Here is a 27,914-nt window from a genome sequence, read left to right on the forward strand (position 1 = left end):
TGTGCCTGTGTGTGTGCCTGTGTGTGTGTGTGTGTGTGTGTGTGTGTGTGTGTGTGTGTGTGTGTGTGTGTGTGTGTGTGTGTGTGTGTGTGTGTGTGTGTGTGTGTGTGTGTGTGTGTGTGTGTGTGTGTGTGTGTGTGTGGCTGTGTGGCTGTGTGGCTGTGCTGACCCTGGGATTTGTAGCTTAGACCCAGTAGTATATATATATTTTTTACATTTATTTGACCTTTATTTAACCAGGTAGGCTAGTTGAGAACAAGTTCTCATTTGCAACTACGACCTGGCCAAGATAAAGCATAGCAATTCGACACATACAACAACAGAGAGTTTTATTTTACATTTTTTATTTCACCTTTATTTAGAGTTACACATGGAATAAACAAAACATACAGTCAATAATACAGTAGAAAAGTCTATATACAGTGAGTGCAAATGAGGTAAGATAAGTTAAGGCAATAAATAGGCCATGGTGGCGAAGTAATTACAATTTATCAATTAAACATTGGAATGGTCGATGTGCAGAAGATGAATGTGCAAGTAGAGATACTGGGGTGCAAAGGAGCAAGATAAATAAATAAATACAGTATGGGGATGAGGTAGATAGATGGGGTGTTTACAGATGGGCTATGTACAGGTGCAGTGATCTGTGAGTTGCTCTGACAGCTGGTGCTTAAATGCTAGTGAGGGAGATATGAGTCTCCAGCTTCAGAGATTGTTGCAGTTTGTTCCAGTCATTGGCAGCAGAGAACTGGAAGGAAAGGCGACCAAAGGAGGAATTGGCTTTGGGGGATGACCAGTGAGATATACCTGCTGGAGCGCGTGCTACGAGTGGGTGCTGCTATGGTGACCAGTGAGCTGAGATAAGGTGGGGCTTTACCTAGCAGAGACTTGTAGATAACCTGTAGCCAGTGGGTTTGGCGACGAGTATAGTGGTTTGATGTGATCTCAGACATACAGTAGGCACCATGAGGAGTCAACAACAGACTTCTAGAACTGACTTCTAGAACAGACTTCTAGAACAAACTTCTAGAACAGACTTCTAGAACAGACTTCTAGAGACCTGGCAGTGTCAGTGGGGAGGACAGAGAGGAATAGAGAATGATAAAGAGGGGGGACGGGTAGGTGAGGGGTAGCAGTGATGTCATGGTGTAGGGGAGAGGAGGGTGGAGAGAAGAGGAGGAGAGGAGGGGTGGAGAAGAGGACAGAAGGAGAGGAGGAGAGAAGAGGTAGACAGGAGAGAAGAGGAGAGGCGAGGAGGGGTGGAGGACAGAAGGAGAGGAGAGGAGGAAAGTAGAGGAAAATGGAGAAGAGGAGACAAGACGAGGAGAGGAGGAGAGGAGAAGCACTCAGTAATGTGAGATAGAGTCTATTGTCAGGACTGACCACAGTGTACCTGCTGTCCCAAGGGGCCTGCTGCCTGCTGCCCACACTATTAGCAATCCCCACTGTGGAGACACAGCCTGCCGTTCCACACACACACACACACACACACACACACACACACACACACACACACACACACACACACACACACACACACACACACACACACACACACACACACACACACACACACACACACACACACACACACACACACACACACACACACACACACACACATCCCTTTTGGTATGGCCCTGTGTTGTGCCTACAGCTTGTGGTGTTGGTGATCTGCCTTTCCTGTCCCCTGTGCTTTGAAACACATACAGACACACACGCACGCACACGCGCACGCACGCACGCACGCACGCACGCACGCACACACACACACACACACACACACACACACACACACACACACACACACACACACACCTTTTGGTATAGCCCTGTGTTGTGGGTACAGCTTGTGGCGTTGGGGCCGTACAGTTTAAAGGGACGGGGTATTGAGCCACGTTGAATCTTTGGCAAACCTGAACCCAGTGCTTCTTTAATGTTGCTTTGTGGTGGTGGCTATAAATTTGCATTTCTCAATGCAGTTTTGTCTTGCCCAGAAGGCCTTGAAGAGACTTGAATAAACATGTTGATTTCATTAGAACTGCCATTATGGACATGAATCCCAGCCAGTTTGTCAAAGGGGTGAACCCAATCACACAGCTAGCACAGCACATGTTGAATGTGTGTCCTACGTCAGCCTCATTGTACCTACATGCCTTTCCCCATGTGGAAGTGTTTACCTTCACATAGTCTCCCCTTTCCTCCTGCCACATGTCACATGTGCTGCTGAATGCTTGTGATTGTGACGAATCACAATGTTGGACAGACATGACATATCGTCCCAACCGTAATTGTCCTCTGTGTGTGTGTGTGTGTGTGTGTGTGTGTGTGTGTGTGTGTGTGTGTGTGTGTGTGTGTGTGTGTGTGTGTGTGTGTGCGTGCGTGCGTGCGTGCGTGCGTGCGTGCGTGCGTGTGTGTCTGGAGCGTAAATGCACACATTTAGGTCTGGGAAAATACAGGTATTTGTTCAGGTGGGGGAACATTTGCTCAGCGACAGCCCCATTTGTCCATCATTCTCCAGTGCTAACACTAACTCTATGCTATTACCTCAATCACAGCCGGGATGGAGCGGCCCATCGTTTACATCCAGACGTTTAGCGTCACTAACCTAAACGTCTCTGGTCAGCGGTCATTGGCAAATGTCCATGGAAATAGACCTTTACCAAAGCATTGAGTAGCAGAATCACAATGAATACTGGTTGTTACGGTTATTAGGCTTAGAGGATGTATGGTTCCTCAAAGTTGGTTAGACTTCTGTATGAGGAAAAATGGTGTAGTAGGCTAGGCTAGGCTAGCTAAGGTTAGCCTACTGTATGAGGAGACTGGTGTAGTAGGCTAGGCTAGCTAAGGTAGACTTCTGTATGAGGAGACGGGTGTAGTAGGCTAGGCTAGCTAAGGTAGACTTCTGTATGAGGAGACGGGTGTAGTAGGCTAGGCTAGCTAAGGTTAGCCTACTGTATGAGGAGACGGGTGTAGTAGGCTAGGCTAGGCTAGCTAAGGTTAGCCTACTGTATGAGGAGATGGGTGTAGTAGGCTAGGCTAGCTATGGTTAGCCTACTGTATGAGGAGATGGGTGTAGTAGGCTAGGCTAGCTAAGGTTGCCCTACTGTATCAGGAGACGGGTATAGAAGGCTAGGCTAGCTAAGGTTAGCCTACTGTATGAGGAGACGGGTGTTGTAGGCTAGGCTAGCTAAGGTTTTCCTACTGTATGAGGAGATGGGTGTAGTAGGCTAGGCTAGCTAAGGTTAGCCTAATGTATGAGGAGACGGGTGTAGTAGGCTAGGCTAGCTAAGGTTTTCCTACTGTATGAGGAGATGGGTGTAGTAGGCTAGGCTAGCTAAGGTTAGCCTACTGTATGAGGAGACGGGTGTAGTAGGCTAGGCTAGCTAAGGTTAGCCTACTGTATGTGGATACGGGTGTAGTAGGCTAGGCTAGTGGAGAGCAGGCAGCTGGGAGCCTGTGTTCTTACTGACAGGGATTTGGTGGCAGTTGTATAAATGATGTCACGCCACCAACCCCAGATAGTGGTCTGGATAGTTTGATCGTTCATTTGCTGCAGTCCAGAGCAAGCGTGTGAGTGAATGCGTCACAAATGGTTATGGGCCCTGGTCAAAAGAAGTGCACTATACAGGGAATAGGGTGCCATTGGGGAAGCATCCAGTGAGTGAGTGAGTGGCTGAAACAAGCCTTGTTCTGCAGTGTAAGTATACAGCCTCCAGCCTCTAGCCTGGTCCTAATCCCTACATGTGATTTATTGATGTGGGTGCTACTGTGAATTGGCATGTCAGCCAGTGCACACTGTGTGGTTACATTACGGACAGAGACATTCCCATTGGAAGTTCCACCATGCAGGGACTGGTATGTCTCTTTGCCATGTTTGGATGGTATTGGAGAAGACATCAACCAGGGTCTTTGTAGTTGTTACACTTGATTATTACAACACTGGCTTTAATATGAAGATGTACGGTGCATTCAGAAACTATTCAGACCCCTTGACTTTTACACATTTTGTTACGTTATATCCTTATTCTAAAATTGATTAAATCGTTTTTTCCCCTTCATCAATCTACACACAATATCCCATTATGACAAAGCAAAAACAGGTTTTTCGTCATTTTTGCAATTTTTAAAAATAAAAATACAGAAATATCACATTTACATAAGCATTCAGACCATTTACTCAGTACATTGTTGAAGCACTTTGGCAACGTTTACAGCCTCAAGTCTTGGGTATGACGCTACAATCTTGGCACACCTGTAATTGGGGAGTTCCTCCCATTCTTCTCTGCAGCTCCTCTCAAGCTCTGTCAGGTTGGATGGGGAGCGTCGCTGCACAGCTATTTTCAGGTCTCTCCAGAGATGTTCGATCGGGTTCAAGTCCGGGCTCTGGCTGGGCCACTCAAGGACATTCAGAGACTTGTCCCGAAGCCACTCCTGTATTGTATTGTCTTGGTTGTGTGCTTAGGGTCGTTGTCCTGTTGGAAGGTGAACTTTCTGGAGCAGGTTTTCATCCAGGATCTCTGTGTACTTTTACTGAGGAGTGGCTTCTTTTATTTCTTTTATTTTTGTTTAACCTTTATTTAGCTAGGCAAGTCAGTTAGGAACAAATTCTTATTTACAATGACGGCCTACCCCAGCCAAACCCTTCCCTAACCCGGACGATGCTGGGCCAATTGTGCGCCGCCCTATAGGACTCCCAATCACGGCCGGTTGTGATACTCCCTGGAATCGAACCAGGATCTGCAGTGACGCCTCTAGCACTGAGATGCAGTGCCTTAGACCGCTGCGACATTCGGTAGCCTGGTCAGTGCTTTGGAGAGCAGAGAAGGTGAGAGGAGAGGAGGTGAGAGGAGAGGAGAGAAGGGGATAGGAGGCGAGAGGAGAGGAGAGAAGGCAAGAGGAGAGAAGGGGATAGGAGGCGAGAGGAGAGGAGAGAAGGGGATAGGAGGCGAGAGGAGAGGAGAGAAGGCAAGAGGAGAGAAGGGGATAGGAGGCGAGAGGAGAGGAGAGAAGGGGATAGGAGGCGAGAGGAGAGGAGAGAAGGCAAGAGGAGAGAAGGGGATAGGAGGTGAGAGGAGAGTTGGCGAGAGGAGAGGAGGCGAGTGGAGAGGAGGCGAGAGGAGAAAAGAGATAGGAGGTGAGAATAGAGGAAAGGAGAGGAGAGGGGAGAGTTACTGTACAGCATCCTTTACTGTCTGTCTTGTTAGTAAAGCCTCAAGTGTAAACAACTATACACCAAAGACTACAGGGAGGATGTAGACTGACATGTCTCCAAGCCTAAACAAGCTGGAACTGGGACACTGATTTAAAGACTGGATGGAAAAGCTGCCTGCAAGGTGGATAGAAGCGTGTTTGTATGTTTGCTCCCCACCCCTCTAATAGTGTTCCTGCTACTCCCCATAACCTGAAGTGAAGTAACACACCTGTTAGAACATAAAATGTGTCTATTGCTGTTATGTGGTGATGTTCTTATGATAAAGATATGCACATGATTTATTATCTCTCTAACTTGGAACGTATGTTCAGGATGATGTTTAATACGCTTTCCCTGTCCTGTGTGTGTGTGTGTGTGTGTGTGTGTGTGTGTGTGTGTGTGTGTGTGTGTGTGTGTGTGTGTGTGTGTGCCTAGGCCTGTCCCTGGCTCCCTGTCATCACTACTGCACCTACGGAACAGACAGAGACAGCCACTGCCTGCCTCCATGGCTGGAACCCTGCCAGACCCCACCATGCAAGGCTCCTCTGTACTGATGCCTGTGAGTACACACACACACACACACACACACACACACACACACACACACACACACACACACACACACACACACACACACACACACACACACATGTACGCACACACACACACACACACACACACACACACACACACACACACACACACACACACACACACACACACACACACACACACACACACACACACACACACACACACACACGCACGCACCTCTTCCTTACGCTTGTGGACTTCAATGCACAACACATCAGCTGTACGTGACCAGGAGTAAAAACCTTTCCAAGCCAAACCGCTACACACAGCCTACATCGTTGTCATCATATTAGCTAAAGTAACGTCCTAGTCAGCATAGCTAGTAGAACTAATGTGTTAGTAAACCCGCTACAATCATGCAGTAACGTTACAGTGTATAGTCAGTAAGCAGTTACACCGACGGGCCCCGGGGGCAATAAATTAGTAACACCTTGACTTGGAAGAGTTCCAGGGTTGTGCTGGAAAGTCATAGCCAGCTAGCTAACATAGCATCCCTATGTTTGAGTAGGGTGTTTCAGTAGGCTACACTAGCTAGCTGCATTTTCTAGATAAGTAAGTGAAACTGAAATTGGAAAAAAATTACTCTCTCTCTCTATATATATTTCTCTCTTAATTCTTCTTCATATTGGCATAAATTAATTTGTTCAAAACTGTTCAACTATTGTCTTTCTGTAACGTTCCTGACCTATTTTTATGTTATTTTGATTATGTTTAGTTGGTCAGGGCGTGAGTTGGGGTGGGCATTGTATGTTGTGTGTGTCTGGTTAGTCCATGGGTGTTGTATGTGTATGGGATAGTGTTTGTTAGGTTGTCTAGTTATGTCTATGGCTGCCTAGATTGGGTCTCAATCAGAGACAGCTGTCATTCATTTGTCTCTGATTGGGAGCCAGATTTAAGGTAGCCATAGGCAGTAGGTTTTTGTGGGTGTTTGTTCCTGTGTCCTCACAGGACAGTTGAAGGTTAGTCTCATTTGTTGTTTTGTAGTTTTGTAGTGTATTGTTTTGCTGTTTTCATTAAAAGATGGCTTATTTCCCTCAATCCGCATCTTGGTCCTATCCATGCTCCTCCTCGGTTGAGGAGGAGAACAACATTGACTGCCTTTACACTTTCCCTCTCTTTAAGTCAACTACAAATGGAATGCACTGCAGCACTAGCTATCTTTCAGTACTAGATTCATTCTCTGATCATTTGATTGGATGGACAACATGTCTGTTCAAGCTGCAAGATCTCTGATAGGTTGGAGGACATCCTCTGGAAGTTGTCATAATTACTATGTAAGTCTGTGGAAGGGGTTGAGAACAATGAGCCTCCTAGGTTTTGTATTGAATTCAATGTACCCAGAGGAGGACGGAAGTTAGCTGTCCTCCAGCTACACAATGGTTCTACCCTACAGAGTGCTGTTGAGGCTACTGTAGACCTTCTTTACAAAATAGTGTTTTAATAAATCTTTTGGTGACGTGAATATATTTAGTATAGTTTTATCTCAAAGGGATTTAAATGTTTTACCATTTTTATTTTTATAAAATTCACTGAGGAGGATGGTCCTCCCCTTCCTCCTCTGAGGAGCCTCCACTGATGTACACACTGATTCACACACACGCACGCACGCACACACACACACACACACACATACACACGCTACCTACACACATCTCATCCCCTCTTTCAGTCTGTAATATCTGTGTGTTTTCCCATGTATTTCCCACAATGTAAATGATTCATCACTATTTATCCAAACGACCATCTCCTGCAGTGTGGCTTTCAGACGCTGGCTCTTCATCTCTGACTATATTCTAATCAAGCCAATGAGATTTAAGGTCGGTGCAGTAGTGGGAGACAGACAGGGAATGATAACAACTCTGAGAAAGCTCCCCGTATCATAATTCTAATGATACCACATATGTTCTCATGGTAACACAAGACAGGCTGTGTTTATGGTGTGGAAAAAACCTCCCATGTTTATTCAATTAGGAGCTGAGGCTTTCTGGAGGAAGATTGACGGGTCAGGAAAGGGGTGCAGGTTTGGGTGATATTTACACACAAAACACACTTAGAGCAATTAAGGCTGTGTGGAGGGGTTCTGGGGCTGGGCCTCTGTGGACGGGGAGAGGTGCATCAGGGGGTAGTGGGGGTCATCAGGGGGGTGGGGGGTTGTTGGGAGGGTTAGTGAGGTTTTGGGGGTCATCAGGGGGTGGGGGGTTGTTTGGGGGGTTAGTGGGGTAGTGGGGGACATCAGGGGGGTGGGGGGGTTGTTGGGAGGGTTAGTGGGGTAGTGGGGGACATCAGGGGGTGGGGGGGTTGTTGGGAGGGTTAGTGGGATAGTGGGGAACATCAGGGGGGATGGGGGGTTGTTGGGAGGGTTGTTGGGGTAGTGGGGGACATCAGAGGGGTGGGGGGTTGTTGGGGGGGTTAGTGGGGTAGTGGGGGACATCAGGGGGGTGGGGGGGTAGTGGGGGACATCAGGGGGTGGGGGGGGGGGGGGTTGTTGGGAGGGTTAGTGGGGTAGTGGGGGACATCAGGGGGGTGGGGGGTTGTTGGGAGGGTTAGTGGGGTAGTGGGGGACATCAGAGGGGTGGGGGGGTTGTTGGGAGGGTTAGTGGGGTAGTGGGGGTCATCAGGGGGGTAGGGGGGTTGTTGGGAGTGTTAGTGGGGGACATCAGGGGGGTGGGGGGTTGATGGGAGGGTTAGTGGGGTAGTGGGGGACATCAGAGGGGTGGGGGGTTGTTGGGAGGGTTAGTGGGGTAGTGGGGGACATCAGGGGGGTGGGGGGGTTGTTTGGAGGGTTAGTGGGGTAGTGGGGGACATCAGGGGGGTTGGTGGGTTGTTGGGAGGGTTAGTGGGGTAGTGGGGGTCATCAGGGGGGTGGGGGGTTGTTGGGAGTGTTAGTGGGGGACATCAGGGGGGTGGGGGGTTGTTGGGAGGGTTAGTGGGGTAGTGGGGGACATCAGAGGGGTGGGGGGGTTGTTGGGAGGGTTAGTGGGGTAGTGGGGGACATCAGAGGGGTGGGGGGGTTGTTGGGAGGGTTAGTGGGGTAGTGGGGGACATCAGGGGGGTGGGGGGTGGGGTTGTTGGGAGGGTTAGTGGTGTAGTGGGGGACATCAGGGGGGTTGGTGGGTTGTTGGGAGGGTTAGTGGGGTAGTGGGGGACATCAGGGGGGTTGGTGGGTTGTTGGGAGGGTTAGTGGGGTTAGTGGGGGACATCAGGGGGGTGGGGGGGGTTGTTGGGAGGGTTAGTGGGGTAGTGGGGGACATCAGGGGGGTGGGGGGTTGTTGGGAGGGTTAGTGGGGGACATCAGGGGGGTTGGTGGGTTGTTGGGAGGGTTAGTGGGGTAGTGGGGGACATCAGGGGGGTTGGTGGGTTGTTGGGAGGGTTAGTGGGGTAGTGGGGGACATCAGGGGGGTGGGGGGGTTGTTGGGAGGGTTAGTGGGGTAGTGGGGGACATCAGGGGGGTTGGTGGGTTGTTGGGAGGGTTAGTGTGGTAGTGGGGGACATCAGAGGGGTGGGGGGGTTGTTGGGAGGGTTAGTGGGGTAGTGGGGGACAGTGAGGGAGTTAAAACAGGAAGCCAGCCCAGCAGTGAGGGAGTTAAAACAGGAAGCAAGCCCAGCAGTGAGGGAGTTAAAACAGGAAGACAGCCTAGCAGTGAGGGAGTTAAAACAGGAAGCCAGCCCAGCAGTGAGGGAGTTAAAACAGGAAGCTACTACCAGGGTGTGTGTCTGTTAATAGCACTGTCTTTGTCAGACACGTGTGTGTGTGTGTGTGTGTGTGTGTGTGTGTGTGTGTGTGTGTGTGTGTGTGTGTGTGTGTGTGTGTGTGTGTGTGTGTGTGTGTGTGTGTGTGTGTTGCCGTAGTGTGATATATTGTTGTGGTCCTCAGATGGAGAGGCAGATGTCTATGTGTTCCAGTATGATGGGTATGCAGGGCCCCAACCATCCCAGCTCCTGTTCCTCACCTCACGGACCCTCCATGCACTCTGAGGCCAAACTGGTGAGTCTCAATCCTCACCAACACACACATACACACACGAAATACACCTGAATAATAAAAACACACACATGCAGATGCACGCACACACACACCCTTCCACACACCCTTCCACATACCCTTCCACACACAGATACATGCTCAATGTTTTATAGCGTTCACTTTTCCACTTGGTCATGCCAACAAAAAGCTGCGCTTGCTTTAAAGTCTCTGTGCGGATTTCATCATTTTGTGTGTGTGTGTGTGTGTGTGTGTGTGCGTGCGTGCGTGTGCGTGTGCGTCCGTGCGTGTGTGTGAAATCAAAGCTGCTAGGTCTGAACCTGTAGGAGCAGAGCAGAGCAGTGCTGGGCTGGAGTCTCAGAGAGCCTGAATAAAAGGCCCTTTATGTGGCTGGGGCTGGGCTGCCCACCGCACTGCACCGACAGGCTGACTGATGTATATCTTAATGTACAGAACATGTTGTGGAATTGTGCAACTTGTTAGCACTAGTTTAACACAGCGGGATGGAAATGGAATGACCTCATCCCTCACAAAGCAGGCAGTTAGAGAGAGGAGGGGAGTGAGAGAAGGCTGAGCGAGAGGGAGGACTGCGAGGGAGAGAGAGAGGGAGAAATGGAGAGGGGGTAGAGGGAAAAGAGAGGGAGGAGAGGAGCGAAGATAGGAGATGACAGAAGAAAGGAGAGAGGGAGGAGGGGGTAGAGGAACGAGAGAAGAAGCGGAGAGATGCAGAGAGAGAGCAAAAGAGGGAGGCAGAGAGGCAGAGAGAGAGTGAGAGAGGCAGAGAGAGAGAGAGTGAGAGAGAGAGGCAGAGCGAGAGAGGCAGAGAGAGAGTGAGAGAGATTGCGAGAGGCAGAGAGAGAGAGAAAGAGAGAGAGAGGCAGAGATAGGCAGAGAGAGAGCAGCAGAGAGAGAGAGAGAGAGAGGCAGAGAGAGAGCAGCAGAGAGAGAGAGAGTGGCAGAGAGAGGCAGAGAAAGAGTGAGAGAGAGAGGCAGAGAGAGAGAGTGAGAGAGAGAGGCAGAGAGAGAGCGAGAGGCAGAGAGAGAGAGAGAAAGAGAGAGGCAGAGATATGCAGAGAGAGAGCAGCAGAGAGAGAGAGCGGCAGAGAGAGGCAGAAGGAGGTGGTCTAAGGCAAGTGGCTGGTCAGAATAAAGTGCTGTTTGCTCTCCTGACTTGTTTAATGGCCCACTGATTACTGAGGTTGGTGAGATTGAGAGGCGGGGTAGAAAGAGAGGGAAGAGAGAAGTAGCGATGGGAGGGAGAGAGTGAGAGAGAGAGAGATAAACAGAGGGAGAGTGAGATAGCAAGACAGTGAGAGGTCATTAGCAGTGATTGCTCTGATAGACGAGAGAGAGAGAGAAAGAGGGAGAGTGAGGGAAAGAGGGAGAGAGAGAGGAGAGAGAGAGGGAGAGAGAGAAAGAGGGCGAGAGAGGGAGAGGGAGAGAGAGGAGGAGAGAGAGAGGGAGGGAGAGAAAGGGGGGAGAGAGAGGGCGCATTCTCAGGGCACTTACGCGTCCCTCTTCCTCCTGCTCTCCCTCTCTAGATTGATCGTCTTTGTAGTCTTTTGGATCTCTCCTGCTGTTCCTATGGTAACACGCTGGAGTAAGACAATATTAGTGTTTTAGTCTTATCTCTGCATTGGCCTCCATCCAGACATCCAGATATTTTCCTTTTATTTCCCCTCTCGCCTATCGTTGTAATTGAATTGTAAATGCCAAGGCCACTAATAAACACAAGCCGACAGTCCTCAGAAAACGACCAAGGCTTCCTTACTGGACTAACCTACAGGCTGCTTGACCAGTCAGTTATTCATTCATACTATATTCATGACCAGATGGTTTGAGATTTGGGCCCTGACATTTTGAATGGCCCTGATATCTTGAAAGGTCCTGATGGAATCCCATGATTGTGGACAGAGAGTGAGAGCCTAATGGGCTTATCAGGCTCAGATCTCCAGCGTGGTTTTCATAAGGAACTGACGGTCGGAGTGGGGAAGGGATGGGGAAGCGGGGGGAACAGGGGTTTCAGGGGATCTCTGGTGTCTGTAATATCCGCACCCGGGCCAAGTCGATAAATACGGCCGTGCTATCGGGTGTCTGCGGCGTGATCAGGTCCATATGTCCCCTGCGATGCACTTGATCCAGCCCTAATCGCGTTACCCTGGACCATGTTGACTTTCCGCCAATGGGAAATCTCCCTCACTGTAACCCCACACCCCCCCAGCTTTACAACCTCAGAGCCTCAGACCCCTGGCCCAGCCGCTCACTACAGGAACATTTACATTAAGAGAGATGGAGGGAGGGGGAGAGGGAGGTAGGAAGGGAGAGGGAGGGGGAGGGGGAGGGGGAGGGGGGGGAGAGAGAGAGAGAGAGAGAGAGAGAGAGAGAGAGAGAGAGAGAGAGAGAGAGAGAGAGAGAGAGAGAGAGAGAGAGAGAGAGAGAAAGTGGGAAATAGATAGATCAAGTGGGGGGTGGGGTGAGAAAGAGAGAATTTGAAAGACAGAAATTGATAAAAGATGCTGGAGAGAGAGATGTGTGTTGTGGTAACTGAAGGCCTCCCCTGGCGGAGTTAACCCTCTCCTGCCCAGTGGGAGTGTCTGCTGCTGCTGAGGGCCCGAGGTTTGGGGGGCTAATGACGGCTAATAGATTTTGCGGTGGGGCTGAGCTGCTAGGAGGCCTAGGGAGACCTGTCTCTGTCTGTCTCTAGTGTAAATAGTTAATGAGCTGCAGGGAGGGCTGAAGGCAGGGCAGATATAGGGAGGGCTGATACAGGGCTGATATGGGGAGGGCTGATATAGGGAGGGCTGATATAGGGAGGGCTGATATAGGGAGGGCTGATATAGGGAGGGCTGATATAGGGAGGGCTGATACAGGGCTGAAATAGGGAGGGCTGATACAGGGCTGATACAGGTAAGGCTGAAGGCAGGGTGGATATAGGGAGGGCTGATACAGGGAGGGCTGATACAGGGAGGGCTGATATAGGGAGGGCTGATACAGGGAGGGCTGAAGGCAGGGCGGATATAGGGAGGGCTGATACAGGGCTGATACAGGGCTGATATGGGGAGGGCTGATATAGAGAGGGCTGATATAGGGAGGGCTGATACAGGGCTGATATAGGGAGGGCTGATATAGGGAGGGCTGATACAGGGAGGGCTGATACAGGGCTGATATAGGGAGGGCTGATACAGGGCTGATACAGGGAGGGCTGATACAGGGAGGGCTGATACAGGGAGGGCTGATATAGGGAGGGCTGATACATGGCTGATATATGGAGGTCTGATACAGGGCTGATACAGGGTGGACTGATACAGGGAGGGCTGATACAGGGCTGATATAGGGAGGGCTGATATAGGGAGGGCTGATACAGGGAGGGCTGATACAGGGCTGATACAGGGCTGATATAGGGAGGGCTGATACAGGGCTGATACAGGGAGGGCTGAAGGCAGGGCGGATATAGGGAGGGCTGATACAGGGCTGATATAGGGAGGGCTGATACAGGGAGGGCTGATACAGGGAGGGCTGATACAGGGCTGATACAGGGAGAGCTTATATATGGAGGGCTGATACAGGGCTGATACAGGGAGGGCTGATACAGGGAGGGCGGATATAGGGAGGGCTGATATAGGGAGGGCTGATATAGGGAGGGCGGATATAGGGAGGGCTGATACAGGGAGGGCTGATATAGGGAGGGCTGATATAGGGAGGGCTGATATAGGGAGGGCTGATACAGGGAGGGCTGATACAGGACTGATACAGGGAGGGGTGATACGGGGTTGATACAGAGAGGGCTGATACGGGGTTGATACAGAGAGGGCTGATACAGTGGGGCTCCCGAGTGGTGCAGCGGTCTAAGGCACTGCATCTCAGTGCTTGAGGCGTCACTACAGACACCCTGGTTTGATTCCAGGCTGTATCACAACCTGCCGTGATTGGGAGTCCCATAGGGCGGCAAACAATTGGCCCAGCATCGTCCGGGTTTGGTCAATGTACGCCGTCATTGTAAGATGGCAAGATAGCGTCGACAGAGATTCCTAAATCCTTAGGAAATTATGCAGTATTTAGTTTTTTTCTGTATTATTTCTTACATTGTTAGCCCAGAAAATCTTAAGTGTTATTACGTACAGCCAGGAAGAACTATTGGATATCAGAGCGACGTCAACTTACCAACATTACGATTAGGAATACGACTTTCCCCAAGCGGATCCTTCGTTACGACCACCACCCAGGGCATTTGATCTAATCCCAGAGGCCGACCCAAAACAACGTTGCCGCAGAAGAGGTAGATGGAGCGGCCTCCTGGTCAGGCTTCTAAGGCGTGCACACTGCTTTCGAGTATACTATTCGCCAATGTCCAGTCTCTACACAACAAGGTGGACAAAATTAGGGCAAGGGTTGCCTTCCAGAGAGACATCAGAGATTGTAACATTCTCTGTTTCACGGAAACATGGCTCTCTGGGGATATGTTGTCGAAGTCGGTACAGCCACCGGGTTTCTTCATGTGTCGTGCCGACAGAAATAAATATCTCTCTGGGAAGAAAAAGGGCAGGGTTGTATGCTTCATGATTAACGACTCATAACAACATACAGAAACTCAAGTCCTTCTGTTCACCTGACCTAGAATTCCTTACAATCAAATGCCAACCATATTATCTCCCAAGAGAATTCACGTCAGTTATCGTCACAGCTGTGTATATACCCCCTCAAGCAGATACCACGACTGCCTTCAAGGAACTTCATTGGACTCTCTGTAAACTGGAAACCATATATCCTGAGGCTGCATTTATTGTAGCTGGGGATTTTAACAAAGCAAATTTGAGAACAAGACTACCTAAATTCTATCAGCATATTGATTGCAGCACTCTCGCGAGCAATACACTGGACCACTGCTACTCTAACTTCCGCGATGCATACAAGGCCCTCCCTTTTGCAAATCCGACCACGACTCTGTCTTGCTCTTACCGTCTTATAGGCAGAAACTCAAACATGTACCCGTGACTAGAACCATTCAATGCTGGTCTGACCAATCGGAATCCACGCTTCAAGATTGTTTTGATCATGTGGACTGGGAAATGTTCCGGGCAGCTTCAGAGAATAACATCGATCTATATGCTGACTCGGTGAGTGAGTTTATAAGGAAGTGCATTGGAGATGTTGTACCACCTGTAAAACCCACCCTAACCAAAAACCATGGATGGATGGCAGCATTCGCGCAAAACTGAACACGCAAACCACCGCATTTAACCATGGAAAGAGGACTGGGAATATGGCCGAATATAAACAGTGTAATTATTCCCTCCGCAAGGAAATCAAACAAGTGAAATGTCTGTATAGGGACAAAGTGGAGTCGCTATTCAACGGCTCAGACACAAGACATATGTGGCAGGGTCTACAGGCAATTACGGACTATAAAAAGAAAATCAGCCATATCACGGACACTGACGTATTGCTTCCAGACAAACTAAATACCTTCAATGCCTGCTTTGAGGATAACACAGTGCCACCGACACGGCCCGCTACTAAGGACTGCGCCCCCCCCCCCCCTCTCATTCTCCGTGGCCGATGTGAGTAAGACATTTAAACGTGTTAAACCTCGCAAGGCTGCTGGCCCAGACGTCATCCCTAGCCGTATCCTCAGAGCATGCGGAAACCAGCTGGCTGGTGTGTTTATGGACATATTCAATCGGTCCCTATCCCAGCCTGCAGTCCCCACATGCTTCAACATGGCTACCATTGTTCCTGTACCCAAGAAGGCAAAGATAACTGAACTAAATGACTATCAAGCACTCATTTCTGTCATCATGAAGTGCTTTGAGAGACTAGTCAAGGATCATATCACCTCCACCTTACCTGCCACCCTAGACCCACTTCAGTTTGCATACCGCCCCAACAGGTCAAGAGACGATGCAATCGCCATCACACTGCACACTACCCTATCCCATCTGGACAAGAGGAATACCTATGTAAGAATGCTGAATGCTGTTCATTGACTACAGCTCAGCATTCAACACCATAGTACCCTCCAAGCTCATCATTAAGCTGGAGGCCCTGGGTCTCAACCCCGCCCTGTGCAATTGGATCCTGGACTTTCTGACGAGCCGCCCCCAGGTGGTGAAGGTAGGAAACAACATCACCACTTCGCTGACCCTCAACACTGGGGCCCCACAAGGGTGCGTGCTCAGCCCCTTCCTGTACTCCCTTTTCACCCATGACTGCGTGGCCATGCACGCCCCAACTCAATCATCAAGTTTGCAGACGACACAACAGTAGTGGGCTTGATAACCAACAACGACGAGACGGCCTACAGGGAGGAAGTGAGGGCACTTGGGAGTGTGGTGTCAGGAAAACAACCTCTCACTCAACGTCAACAAAACAAAGAAGATGATCGTGGACTTCAGGAAACAGCAGAGGGAGCACCCCCCTATCCACATCGAAGGGACAGTAGTGGAGAAGGTGGGAAGTTAAGTTCCTCGGCGTACACATCACAGACAAACTGAAATGGTTCACCCACACAGACAGCGCCTCTTCAACCTCAGGAGGCTGAAGAAATTTGGCTTGTCACCTTAAACCCTCACAAACTTTTACAGATGCACAATTGTCGGGCTATATCACTACCTGGTACGGCAACTGCAGCGCCCTCAACCTCAAGGCTCTCCAGAGGGTAGTGCGGTCTGCACAACGCATCACCAGGGGCAAGCTACCTGCCCTCCAGGACACCTACAGCACCTGATGTCACAGGAAGGCCAAAAAGATCATCAAGGACAACAACCACCTGAGCCACTGTCTGTTCACCCCACTATCATCCAGAAGGCGAGGTCAGTACAGGTGCATCAAAGCTGGGACGAGAGACTGAAAATCAGACTGCTAAACAGAAATCACTAACTCAGAGAGGCTGCTGCCTACATAGAGACTCACTAGTCACTTTAATAATGCCACTTTAATAATGTTTACATATCTTACATTACTCATCTCATATGTATATACTGTATTTTATACCATCTACAGCAGCTTGCCTATGCTGCTCGGCCATCGCTCATACATATATTTATATGTACATATTCTTATTCCATCCCTTTACATTTGTGTGTATTAGGTACTTGTTGTGGAATTGTTAGATTACTTGTTAGATATTACTGCACAAGAAGCACAAGAATTTCGCTACACTCGCATTAGCATCTGCTAACCATGTGTACGTGACAAATAAAATTTGATTTGATTTAAATACGAGTTTGTTCTTAGCTGACTTGCCTAGTCAAATAAAGGTTACATTTTAAAAACTATACAAAAATACAGGGCTGATACTGGGCTAATAATGGGCCGAACAGGGCTGATACAGGGATGGCTGACACAAGGAGGGCTGATACAGGGCTGATTCTTGGCTGATACTGGGCTGATACAGGGCTGATACAGGATACAGGGATGGCTGATACAGAGCTGATAGGACTGAAACAAGGAGGGCTGATACAGGGAGGGCTGATACAGTGAGGCCTGGTGCAGGGAGGGCTGATACAGGGCTGAAGGCAGGGAGGGCTGATACAGGGAGGGCTGATACAGGGAGGGCTGATACAGGACTGATGAGGCTCTGTTGTGTTGGGTCAGGGGAATAGGGTGGTGTGTTGTGTTGGGTCAGGGGAATAGGGTGGTGTGTTGTTGTGTTGGGTCAGGGGAATAGGGTGGTGTGTTGTGTTGGGTCAGGGGAATAGGGTAGTGTGTTGTGTTGGGTCAGGGGAATAGGGTGGTGTGTCGTGTTGGGTCAGGGGAATAGGGTGGTGTGTTGTGTTGGGTCAGGGGAATAGGGTGGTGTGTTGGGTCAGGGGAATAGGGTGGTGTGTTGGGTCAGGGGAATAGGGTGGTGTGTCGTGTTGGGTCAGGGGAATAGGGTGGTGTGTCGTGTTGGGTCAGGGGAATAGGGTGGTGTGTCGTGTTGGGTCAGGGGAATAGGGTGGTGTGTTGTGTTGGGTCAGGGGAATAGGGTGGTGTGTTGTGTTGGGTCAGGGGAATAGGGTGGTGTGTTGGGTCAGGGGAATAGGGTGGTGTGTTGTGTTGGGTCAGGGGAATAGGGTGGTGTGTTGTGTTGGGTCAGGGGAATAGGGTGGTGTGTTGTGTTGGGTCAGGGGAATAGGGTGGTGTGTCGTGTTGGGTCAGGGGAATAGGGTGGTGTGTTGGGTCAGGGGAATAGGGTGGTGTGTTGTGATGGGTCAGGGGAATAGGGTGGTGTGTCGTGTTGGGTCAGGGGAATAGGGTGGTGTGTTGTGTTGGGTCAGGGGAATAGGGTGGTGTGTTGTGTTGGGTCAGGGGAATAGGGTGGTGTGTTGGGTCAGGGGAATAGGGTGGTGTGTTGTGTTGGGTCAGGGGAATAGGGTGGTGTGTTGTGTTGGGTCAGGGGAATAGGGTGGTGTGTCGTGTTGGGTCAGGGGAATAGGGTGGTGTGTCGTGTTGGGTCAGGGGAATAGGGTGGTGTGTTGTGTTGGGTCAGGGGAATAGGGTGGTGTGTTGTGTTGGGTCAGGGGAATAGGGTGGTGTGTTGTGTTGGGTCAGGGGAATAGGGTGGTGTGTTGTGTTGGGTCAGGGGAATAGGGTGGTGTGTCGTGTTGGGTCAGGGGAATAGGGTGGTGTGTTGGGTCAGGGGAATAGGGTGGTGTGTTGTGATGGGTCAGGGGAATAGGGTGGTGTGTTGTGTTGGGTCAGGGGAATAGGGTGGTGTGTTGGGTCAGGGGAATAGGGTGGTGTGTTGTGATGGGCCAGAGGAATAGGGTGGTGTGTTGTGTTGGGTCAGGGGAATAGGGTGGTGTGTTGTGTTGGGTCAGGGGAATAGGGTGGTGTGTCGTGTTGGGTCAGGGGAATAGGGTGGTGTGTTGGGTCAGGGGAATAGGGTGGTGTGTTGTGTTGGGTCAGGGGAATAGGGTGGTGTGTTGTGTTGGGTCAGGGGAATAGGGTGGTGTGTTGTTGTGTTGGGTCAGGGGAATAGGGTGGTGTGTTGGGTGGGGTCAAGGGAATAGGGTGGTGTGTTGTGTTGGGTCAGGGGAATAGGGTGGTGTGTCGTGTTGGGTCAGGGGAATAGGGTGGTGTGTCGTGTTGGGTCAGGGGAATAGGGTGGTGTGTTGTGTTGGGTCAGGGGAATAGGGTGGTGTGTTGTGTTGGGTCAGGGGAATAGGGTGGTGTGTTGTTGTGTTGGGTCAGGGGAATAGGGTGGGGTGTCGTGTTGGGTCAGGGGAATAGGGTGGTGTGTTGTGTTGGGTCAGGGGAATAGGGTGGTGTGTTGTGTTGGGTCAGGGGAATAGGGTGGTGTGTTGTGTTGGGTCAGGGGAATAGGGTGGTGTGTCGTGTTGGGTCAGGGGACTAGGGTGGTGTGTTGGGTCAGGGGAATAGGGTGGTGTGTTGTGATGGGTCAGGGGAATAGGGTGGTGTGTTGTGTTGGGTCAGGGGAATAGGGTGGTGTGTTGGGTCAGGGGAATAGGGTGGTGTGTTGTGATGGGTCAGGGGAATATGGTGGTGTGTTGTGTTGGGTCAGGGGAATAGGGTGGTGTGTTGTGTTGGGTCAGGGGAATAGGGTGGTGTGTTGGGTCAGGGGAATAGGGTGGTGTGTCGTGTTGGGTCAGGGGAATAGGGTAGTGTGTCGTGTTGGGTCAGGGGAATAGGGTGGTGTTTTGGGTTGGGTCAGGGGAATAGGGTGGTGTGTTGTGTTGGGTCAGGGGAATAGGGTGGTATGTTGTTGTGTTGGGTCAGGGGAATAGGGTGGGGTGTCGTGTTGGGTCAGGGGAATAGGGTGGTGTGTTGTGTTGGGTCAGGGGAATAGGGTGGGGTGTCGTGTTGGGTCAGGGGAATAGGGTGGTGTGTTGTGTTGGGTCAGGGGAATAGGGTGGTGTGTTGTGATGGGTCAGGGGAATAGGGTGGTGTGTCGTGTTGGGTCAGGGGAATAGGGTGGTGTGTTGTGTTGGGTCAGGGGAATAGGGTGGGGTGTCGTGTTGGGTCAGGGGAATAGGGTGGTGTGTCGTGTTGGGTCAGGGGAATAGGGTGGGGTGTCGTGTTGGGTCAGGGGAATAGGGTGGTGTGTCGTGTTGGGTCAGGGGAATAGGGTGGGGTGTCGTGGTGGGTCAGGGGAATAGGGTGGTGTGTCGTGTTGGGTCAGGGGAATAGGGTGGGGTGTCGTGTTGGGTCAGGGGAATAGGGTGGTGTGTTGTGTTGGGTCAGGGGAATAGGGTGGTGTGTTTTGATGGTCAGGGGAATAGGGTGGTGTGTCGTGTTGGGTCAGGGGAATAGGGTGGTGTGTTGTGTTGGGTCAGGGGAATAGGGTGGTGTGTTGTGTTGGGTCAGGGGAATAGGGTGGTGTGTTGTGTTGGATCAGGGTAATAGGGTGGTGTGTCGTGTTGGGTCAGGGGAATAGTGTGGTGTGTTGTCGTGTTGGGTCAGGGGAATAGGGTGGTGTGTTGTGTTGGGTCAGGGGAATAGGGTGGTGTGTTGGGTCAGGGGAATAGGGTGGTGTGTTGTGTTGGGTCAGGGGAATAGTGTGGTGTGTTGTCGTGTTGGGTCAGGGGAATAGGGTGGTGTGTTGTGTTGGGTCAATGGAATAGGGTGGTGTGTTGTTGTGTTGGGTCAGGGGAATAGGGTGGTGTGTTGTGTTGGGTCAGGGGAATATGGTGGTGTGTTGTGTTGGGTCAGGGGAATAGGGTGGTGTTTTGTGTTGGGTCAGGGGAATAGGGTGGTGGGTCGTGTTGGGTCAGGGGAATAGGGTAGTGTGTTGTGTTGGGTCAGGGGAATAGGGTGGTGTGTTGGGTCAGGGGAATAGGGTGGTGTGTTATGATGGGTCAGGGGAATAGGGTGGTGTGTTGTGTTGGGTCAGGGGAATAGGGTGGTGTGTTGTGTTGGGTCAGGGGAATAGGGTGGTGTGTCGTGTTGGGTCAGGGGAATAGGGTAGTGTGTTGTGATGGGTCAGGGGAATAGGGTGGTGTGTTGTGTTGGGTCAGGGGAATAGGGTGGTGTGTTGTGTTGGGTCAGGGGAATAGGGTGGTGTGTTGTGTTGGGTCAGGGGAATAGGGTGGTGTGTCGTGTTGGGTCAGGGGAATAGGGTAGTGTGTCGTGTTGGGTCAGGGGAATAGGGTGGTGTATTGGGTTGGGTCAGGGGAATAGGGTAGTGTGTTGTGTTGGGTCAGGGGAATAGGGTGGTGTGTTGTCGTGTTGGGTCAGGGGAATAGGGTGGTGTGTTGTGTTGAGTCAGGGGAATAGGGTGGGGTGTCGTGTTGGGTCAGGGGAATAGGGTGGGGTGTCGTGTTGGGTATGGGGAATAGGGTGGTGTGTTGGGTCAGGGGAACAGACAGACAGACAGACAGACAGACAGACAGACAGACAGACAGACAGACAGACAGGCCAAAGCATTACATCGCTTCTCGGAGCCAGAGCTCAGCAGGCTATAGCCAGCACTCTCCCTCACAGCCCTGGTCTCAGTCCAGCCCTGCACCACTCGCTCAGTAGCAGCTGACATAGTTGTACAAGTGTGCACACATGCTGTGTGTGTGTGTTTGTCGAAGTACAGTATTCTGTTCCTGAAAGTACATTTTTCAAGATGGTTTGATGTCATTGTTTGTTTGATGGAAGTCTTTCACTCTCCATTTCTGTGGACAGGAAGAGCCACAACAAACCCTTATCAACTTCTACACAATGTCTCCCTGTGTGCCAACCACAGGACATAAGTCAAAAATGTGAGCGGGTTCCAATTTGAAAGTGGTGTAGTCTCCGACCGTGGGTTAGTATCTGTTTCATGTAAAGCTGTTATCACCCGTTCCTTTCCCTCTGCCGTTCAGTTGGTTTAGGAAAATGCAGACAGATTTAAAAAGCTCTGCTTCTGAGCTGCAGCTCGTGTATAAAAATGTGTTATTTATTATCTGGGTAATTATCTATTGTTTACATTGTTACTAGGGACAATAAATGTGTCACTAAGCGTCAGGCTTGGTGCTGAGTTTCTTATGAGTTAAACAATACTACATGTTCCTACACTGCAGCTCTGTTGGCCATGGACCTGGCACTGGATGGGCCCATGACATCACTCTTGGCACGCTCTAAATGTACTCCTTTTTACTTGAGGAGGGAAAAAGGAGAGTTTCTCTTAAAGAAACATTTCATAATGTGCACCGAGACGGGCCATCAAAGATATCCTGACGCAAGAGTTGTAGTTTGAGCCGATGGATTTTTTCACCTCAACTCTTCATCATCACAGTTTTAGTTTTATGATCCTACTAAACTTGTATATTGTTTTAAACCCGATCAAACTATAGTTTTATTTGACCATTGAAATGCTTCTGCAAAATACATCAAATATGTAGGTCAGAAATACCAAGTGTACGAGAGAGTCATATTTACAGAGTTGTTCAATGAGGTCAAGAAAGAAGAGGCAATTTCCACCTTCACTCCATGTTGAGTGATTAACTGTGTCAAGTCACCTTCACTCCATGTTGAGTGATTAACTGTGTCAAGTCACCTTCACTCCATGTTGAGTGATTAACTGTGTCAAGTCACCTTCACTCCATGTTGAGTGATTAACTGTGTCAAGTCACCTTCACTCCATGTTGAGTGATTAACTGTGTCAAGTCACCTTCACTCCATGTTGAGTGATTAACTGTCAAGTCACCTTCACTCCATGTTGGGTGATTAACTGTGTCAAGTCACCTTCACTCCATGTTGAGTGATTAACTGTGTCAAGTCACCTTCACTCCATGTTGAGTGATTAACTGTCAAGTCACCTTCACTCCATGTTGGGTGATTAACTGTGTCAAGTCACCTTCACTCCATGTTGAGTGATTAACTGTGTCAAGTCACCTTCACTCCATGTTGAGTGATTAACTGTGTCAAGTCACCTTCACTCCATGTTGAGTGATTAACTGTGTCAAGTCACCTTCACTCCATGTTGAGTGATTAACTGTCAAGTCACCTTCACTCCATGTTGAGTGATTAACTGTGTCAAGTCACCTTCACTCCATGTTGAGTGATTAACTGTGTCAAGTCACCTTCACTCCATGTTGAGTGATTAACTGTGTCAAGTCACCTTCACTCCATGTTGAGTGATTAACTGTGTCAAGTCACCTTCACTCCATGTTGAGTGATTAACTGTGTCAAGTCACCTTCACTCCATGTTGAGTGATTAACTGTGTCAAGTCACCTTCACTCCATGTTGAGTGATTAACTGTGTCAAGTCACCTTCACTCCATGTTGAGTGATTAACTGTGTCAAGTCACCTTCACTCCATGTTGAGTGATTAACTGTGTCAAGTCACCTTCACTCCATGTTGAGTGATTAACTGTGTCAAGTCACCTTCACTCCATGTTGAGTGATTAACTGTGTCAAGTCACCTTCACTCCATGTTGAGTGATTAACTGTGTCAAGTCACCTTCACTCCATGTTGAGTGATTAACTGTGTCAAGTCACCTTCACTCCATGTTGAGTGATTAACTGTGTCAAGTCACCTTCACTCCATGTTGAGTGATTAACTGTGTCAAGTCACCTTCACTCCATGTTGAGTGATTAACTGTCAAGTCACCTTCACTCCATGTTGGGTGATTAACTGTGTCAAGTCACCTTCACTCCATGTTGAGTGATTAACTGTGTCAAGTCACCTTCACTCCATGTTGAGTGATTAACTGTCAAGTCACCTTCACTCCATGTTGGGTGATTAACTGTGTCAAGTCACCTTCACTCCATGTTGAGTGATTAACTGTGTCAAGTCACCTTCACTCCATGTTGAGTGATTAACTGTGTCAAGTCACCTTCACTCCATGTTGAGTGATTAACTGTGTCAAGTCACCTTCACTCCATGTTGAGTGATTAACTGTCAAGTCACCTTCACTCCATGTTGGGTGATTAACTGTGTCAAGTCACCTTCACTCCATGTTGAGTGATTAACTGTGTCAAGTCACCTTCACTCCATGTTGAGTGATTAACTGTGTCAAGTCACCTTCACTCCATGTTGAGTGATTAACTGTGTCAAGTCACCTTCACTCCATGTTGAGTGATTAACTGTGTCAAGTCACCTTCACTCCATGTTGAGTGATTAACTGTCAAGTCACCTTCACTCCATGTTGAGTGATTAACTGTGTCAAGTCACCTTCACTCCATGTTGAGTGATTAACTGTGTCAAGTCACCTTCACTCCATGTTGAGTGATTAACTGTGTCAAGTCATTTGTAACTACTTACACCATTAAATGGTATGAGAGCGAGAGAGCAAGAGAGAGAAAGATAGAGAGTTAGAAAAAGAGAGAGAGAGAGAAACAGAGAGAGAAACAGCGAAAGAGAGACAGACAGACAGACAGACAGACAGACAGACAGACAGACAGAGAGACAGCACCTCTGGCTAGACCATGGGTTGTGTTATAGAAGAATTTCAGCAGTAGACAATAGGAGTGTATCACCAGGTTTTGAAAGCAACATCTGTATGAATGGTGGCATTGTCAGGGGGTGATGTCATTGGAGAGAGAGGGACGGTGAGCCAAGGACACAGCTGAACGTGAGCTGTACTGCTGCAGCCGTTCTGTCACAACTGACTGACTGCTAGTGTGTAGGGTTAAACTGTGCCTGTGCCTGTGTGTGTGTGTGTGTGTGTGTGTGTGTGTGTGTGTGTGTGTGTGTGTGTGTGTGTGTGTGTGTGTGTGTGTGTGTGTGTGTGTGTGTGTGTGTGTGTGTGTGTGTGTGTGTGTGTGTGTGTGTGTGTGTGTGTGTGTGTGTGTGTGTGTGTATCGTGAGTGTGCTTTTGCACTGTGTGTGTGTGTGTGTTGAGACAAACAGTGCCTCTTGCAGTGTGTGTCTGTGCAGGGTAAAGTGAGGCATAACAGAGGAGAACTAACAGGGACACAGAGACTTACAGGTCAACTAGCATCCTTCTACATATTGTCAAACGTCAGTATTTCTCCACAGACAGTTTCTCATAAAATGTGAGCTTGGTGAGGGTTTACAGTGAAGGGTTAAAACACTAACAGTGTGTGTGTCTGCCAGCTTATCTGTGGTGAGGCCTGACAAGGAAGGGAGAGATAGAGGGAGGGAGTTAGAGAGGTGGGTGTCTCCTTCCACCATGGTGCCCACACCAGGGTCACGACCCACCCACAACCATGGACCACAGTCATATTCACAAGCATAGGAATATGTCTCAAAACACCTATTTTCTACTTGTGAGTTCCTCTCTGTGTGCATGTGTGCATGTGTGTGTGTTTGAGAGGGACAGAGGGGCGGAGGGCAGGGGCAGAGCAGAGCAGTGTGTCTGCTGTGTTTGTCTTTGGGTGACTGCGTGTTGTTTTAGCTGTGCTGATGGGAGGCTGATGGGAGGCTGATGGGAGGCTGATGGGAGGCGTATGTGTGAAGGCATTCAGGGTACGGTTCAGGGCCTGTGAATGGGACAGGACTAGCCTCCAGGGCTCCCTCCCCTCCGGCAGGGCTAGGCCAGGGTAAACCAGCCAGACAGTCAGCCGGCCAGCCAACACCAGATGGGTAGATGGCTAACACTTTATGTAACCTCTCTGACCAGTTTCTCATCTACAGTTTTCTAAGTACAACTCCTCAACAACAACTGTGAAAACATCAATGTCAACCACACCCCTTCCTGTTAACATTTCTTACATAGTGTCATAGATTCACTCATTAGTACAGACTTCCTATTTCCCATGCGATTCATTGCCTGTTAACATATTGTCATTTTCTGGCCTCAGTAACATCACTTCCTCATGGCTGTGGGTGTCAGTTAAGTCACCTCTCTCTCTCCACTCTTGTCAGGTTTGGTTCCCAATGTTAGCGTAAATGCTAAAGCTAAATGTAGCATGTGACATGTTAGTTCATAATGACAAGAGAAACACATTCTGAAGGAAAACACAATTAGAAGTCAATTATAGGGGCCTCCCGAGTGGGGCAGTGGTCTACGGCTCTGCATCGCAATGCTAGCTGTGCCACTAGAGATTCTGGGTTCGAGTCCAGGCTCAGGCGCAGCTGGGAGACCCATTGGGTGGCCCACAATTGGCCCAGCGTTGTCCGGGTTAGGGGAGGGTTTAGCGGGCAGGGATGTCCTTGTCCCATCGCTCACTAGCGACTCCTGTGGTGTGCTGGGCGCAGTGCACGCTGACACAGTCACCAGGTGCACGGTGTTTCCTCCAACACATTGGTGCGACTGGCTTCCGGGTTAAGTGGGCATTGTGTCAAGAAGCAGTGTGGCTTGGTTGGGTTGTGTTTCGGAGGACGCGCGGCTCTCGACCTTCGCCTCTCCCGAGCCCGTACGGGAGTTGCAGTGATGAGACAGACTCTAAATACCAATTGGGGAGAAAAAGTGGTAAAAGTAACAAAATGAAAAATAAAAAATAGGTAAATTACGGTGGTTAGCCAATCCGAGGCAGACAGACAGAACCATATGGTAACACCAGCCCAGTTGCCCCTGTTGTTAACCATTCAACAGTTCACCCAGGTGTTAACCATTCACCCAGGTGTTAACCATTCAACAGTTCACCCAGGTGTTAACCATTCACCCAGGTGTTAACCATTCAACAGTTCACCCAGGTGTTAACCATTCAACCAGGTGTTAACCATTCAACAGTTCACCCAGGTGTTAACCATTCACCCAGGTGTTAACCATTCAACAGTTCACCCAGGTGTGAACCATTCACCCAGGTGTTAACCATTCAACAGTTCACCCAGGTGTTAACCGTTCACCCAGGTGTTAACCATTCAACAGTTTACCCAGGTGTTAACCATTCAACAGTTCACCCAGGTGTTAACCATTCAACAATTCACCCAGGTGTTAACCATTCAACAGTTCACCCAGGTGTGAACCGTTCACCCAGGTGTTAACCATTCAACAATTCACCCAGGTTTTAACCATTCAACAGTTCACCCAGGTGTTAACCGTTCACCCAGGTGTTAACCATTTAATAGTTCACCCAGTTGTTAACCATTCAACAGTTCACCCAGGTGTTAACCATTCACCCAGGTGTTAACCATTCAACAGTTCACCCAGGTGTTAACCATTCAACAGTTCACCCAGGTGTTAACCATTCAACAGTTCACCCAGGTGTTAACCATTCAACAGTTCACCCAGGTGTTAACCATTCACCCAGGTGTTAACCATTCAACAGTTCACCCAGTTGTTAACCATTCAACAGTTCACCCAGGTGTTAACCATTCAACAGGTCACCCAGGTGTGAACCGTTCACCCAGGTGTTAACCATTCAACAGTTCACCCAGTTGTTAACCATTCTGTTTCTGCCATGGTAAAGACGCCAACACAGCCAAGGAAAGTGATCTGTTATTCTAGCGACCTGTGTAACCACAATGAACAAAAATATAACTGTGAAGTGTGAAGTTTTGGTCACATGTTCCCCTACCCCTTTTTTTTAAGGTGTCTGTGGCCAACAGCCAGTCATGTATTTCCAGTCATGTGATATCTGTAGGTTAGGGCCTGATGAATTCAAATTTACTCATTTCCTTATATAAACTGTAACTCAGTAAAATCTTTGAAATTGTTGCATGTTGCGTTTATATTTTTAAACAGAAACTTTATCAGAGTCCATTAATACAAACTGTCAAATAAATATTTGAAATCCTGATTGAGATGAATGATTTTGGAAGCACAGCTTTCCACATTCCTTCTACTCTCTCTCTGAAATAGCTGCAGCAAGGTGCCTTTTGTCTCAATTTGCCTCTAACATTAGATTAGCCCAGGCACTTTGTTCCTGACTGTGCTCCTATGATCATACGTCTCTCTCTCTCTCTCACTCGCCCTCCCTTCCTCCCCCTCTCTCTCTATCTCTCTCTCTTTCTCTCTCTCTATCTCTCTCTCCTTGTCTGTCTGTCTTCCTCTGCCCCTCTCCCCCCAGAGGCTGGGGTTTTGTAGTGATAACCCTGTTGGCTGGTGTGCATCTCATGCTTTACAAGAGGAACCAGTGGGGATGTAGTCTGGAGGCAGAAAGGCCAATCCATTAGACTGACATGTAGGAGAGAGAGAGAGAGAGATAGAGAGAGAGAAAGGCAGAGGGAGAGAGAGGCTGCCAAGTGTATGTTTAGCCTGCTGTGCGCGTGTGAGCGTGACTGTGTCGGTGGGTGTGTGTGCGGGGGTATGGGTGGGTGTGTGTAGGTGTGTAGCCTCCACTGTGGGTGTGTGTGCATCTCTCTACCTGCCTGGCAGAACAGCC

General features: G+C 49.4%; 1 protein-coding gene across 2 annotated transcripts in view; it reads left to right on the plus strand.

Annotated features, from left to right (window-relative positions):
* The window catches only part of creb5b (cAMP responsive element binding protein 5b), a 96,644-nt gene that overhangs the window by 48,688 nt on the left and 20,042 nt on the right, over positions 1–27,914 (plus strand). For both annotated transcript variants that reach the window (XM_055902958.1, XM_055902959.1), the window contains exons 6-7: positions 5,630–5,753; positions 9,663–9,773. In XM_055902958.1, coding sequence (XP_055758933.1) covers positions 5,630–5,753; positions 9,663–9,773 — 235 coding nt within the window. The remainder of the gene's footprint in view (positions 1–5,629; positions 5,754–9,662; positions 9,774–27,914) is intronic.

The sequence above is a fragment of the Salvelinus fontinalis genome, chromosome 38 (genome assembly GCF_029448725.1).
Source record: "Salvelinus fontinalis isolate EN_2023a chromosome 38, ASM2944872v1, whole genome shotgun sequence".
Classification (NCBI taxonomy): Eukaryota; Metazoa; Chordata; class Actinopteri; order Salmoniformes; family Salmonidae; genus Salvelinus; species Salvelinus fontinalis.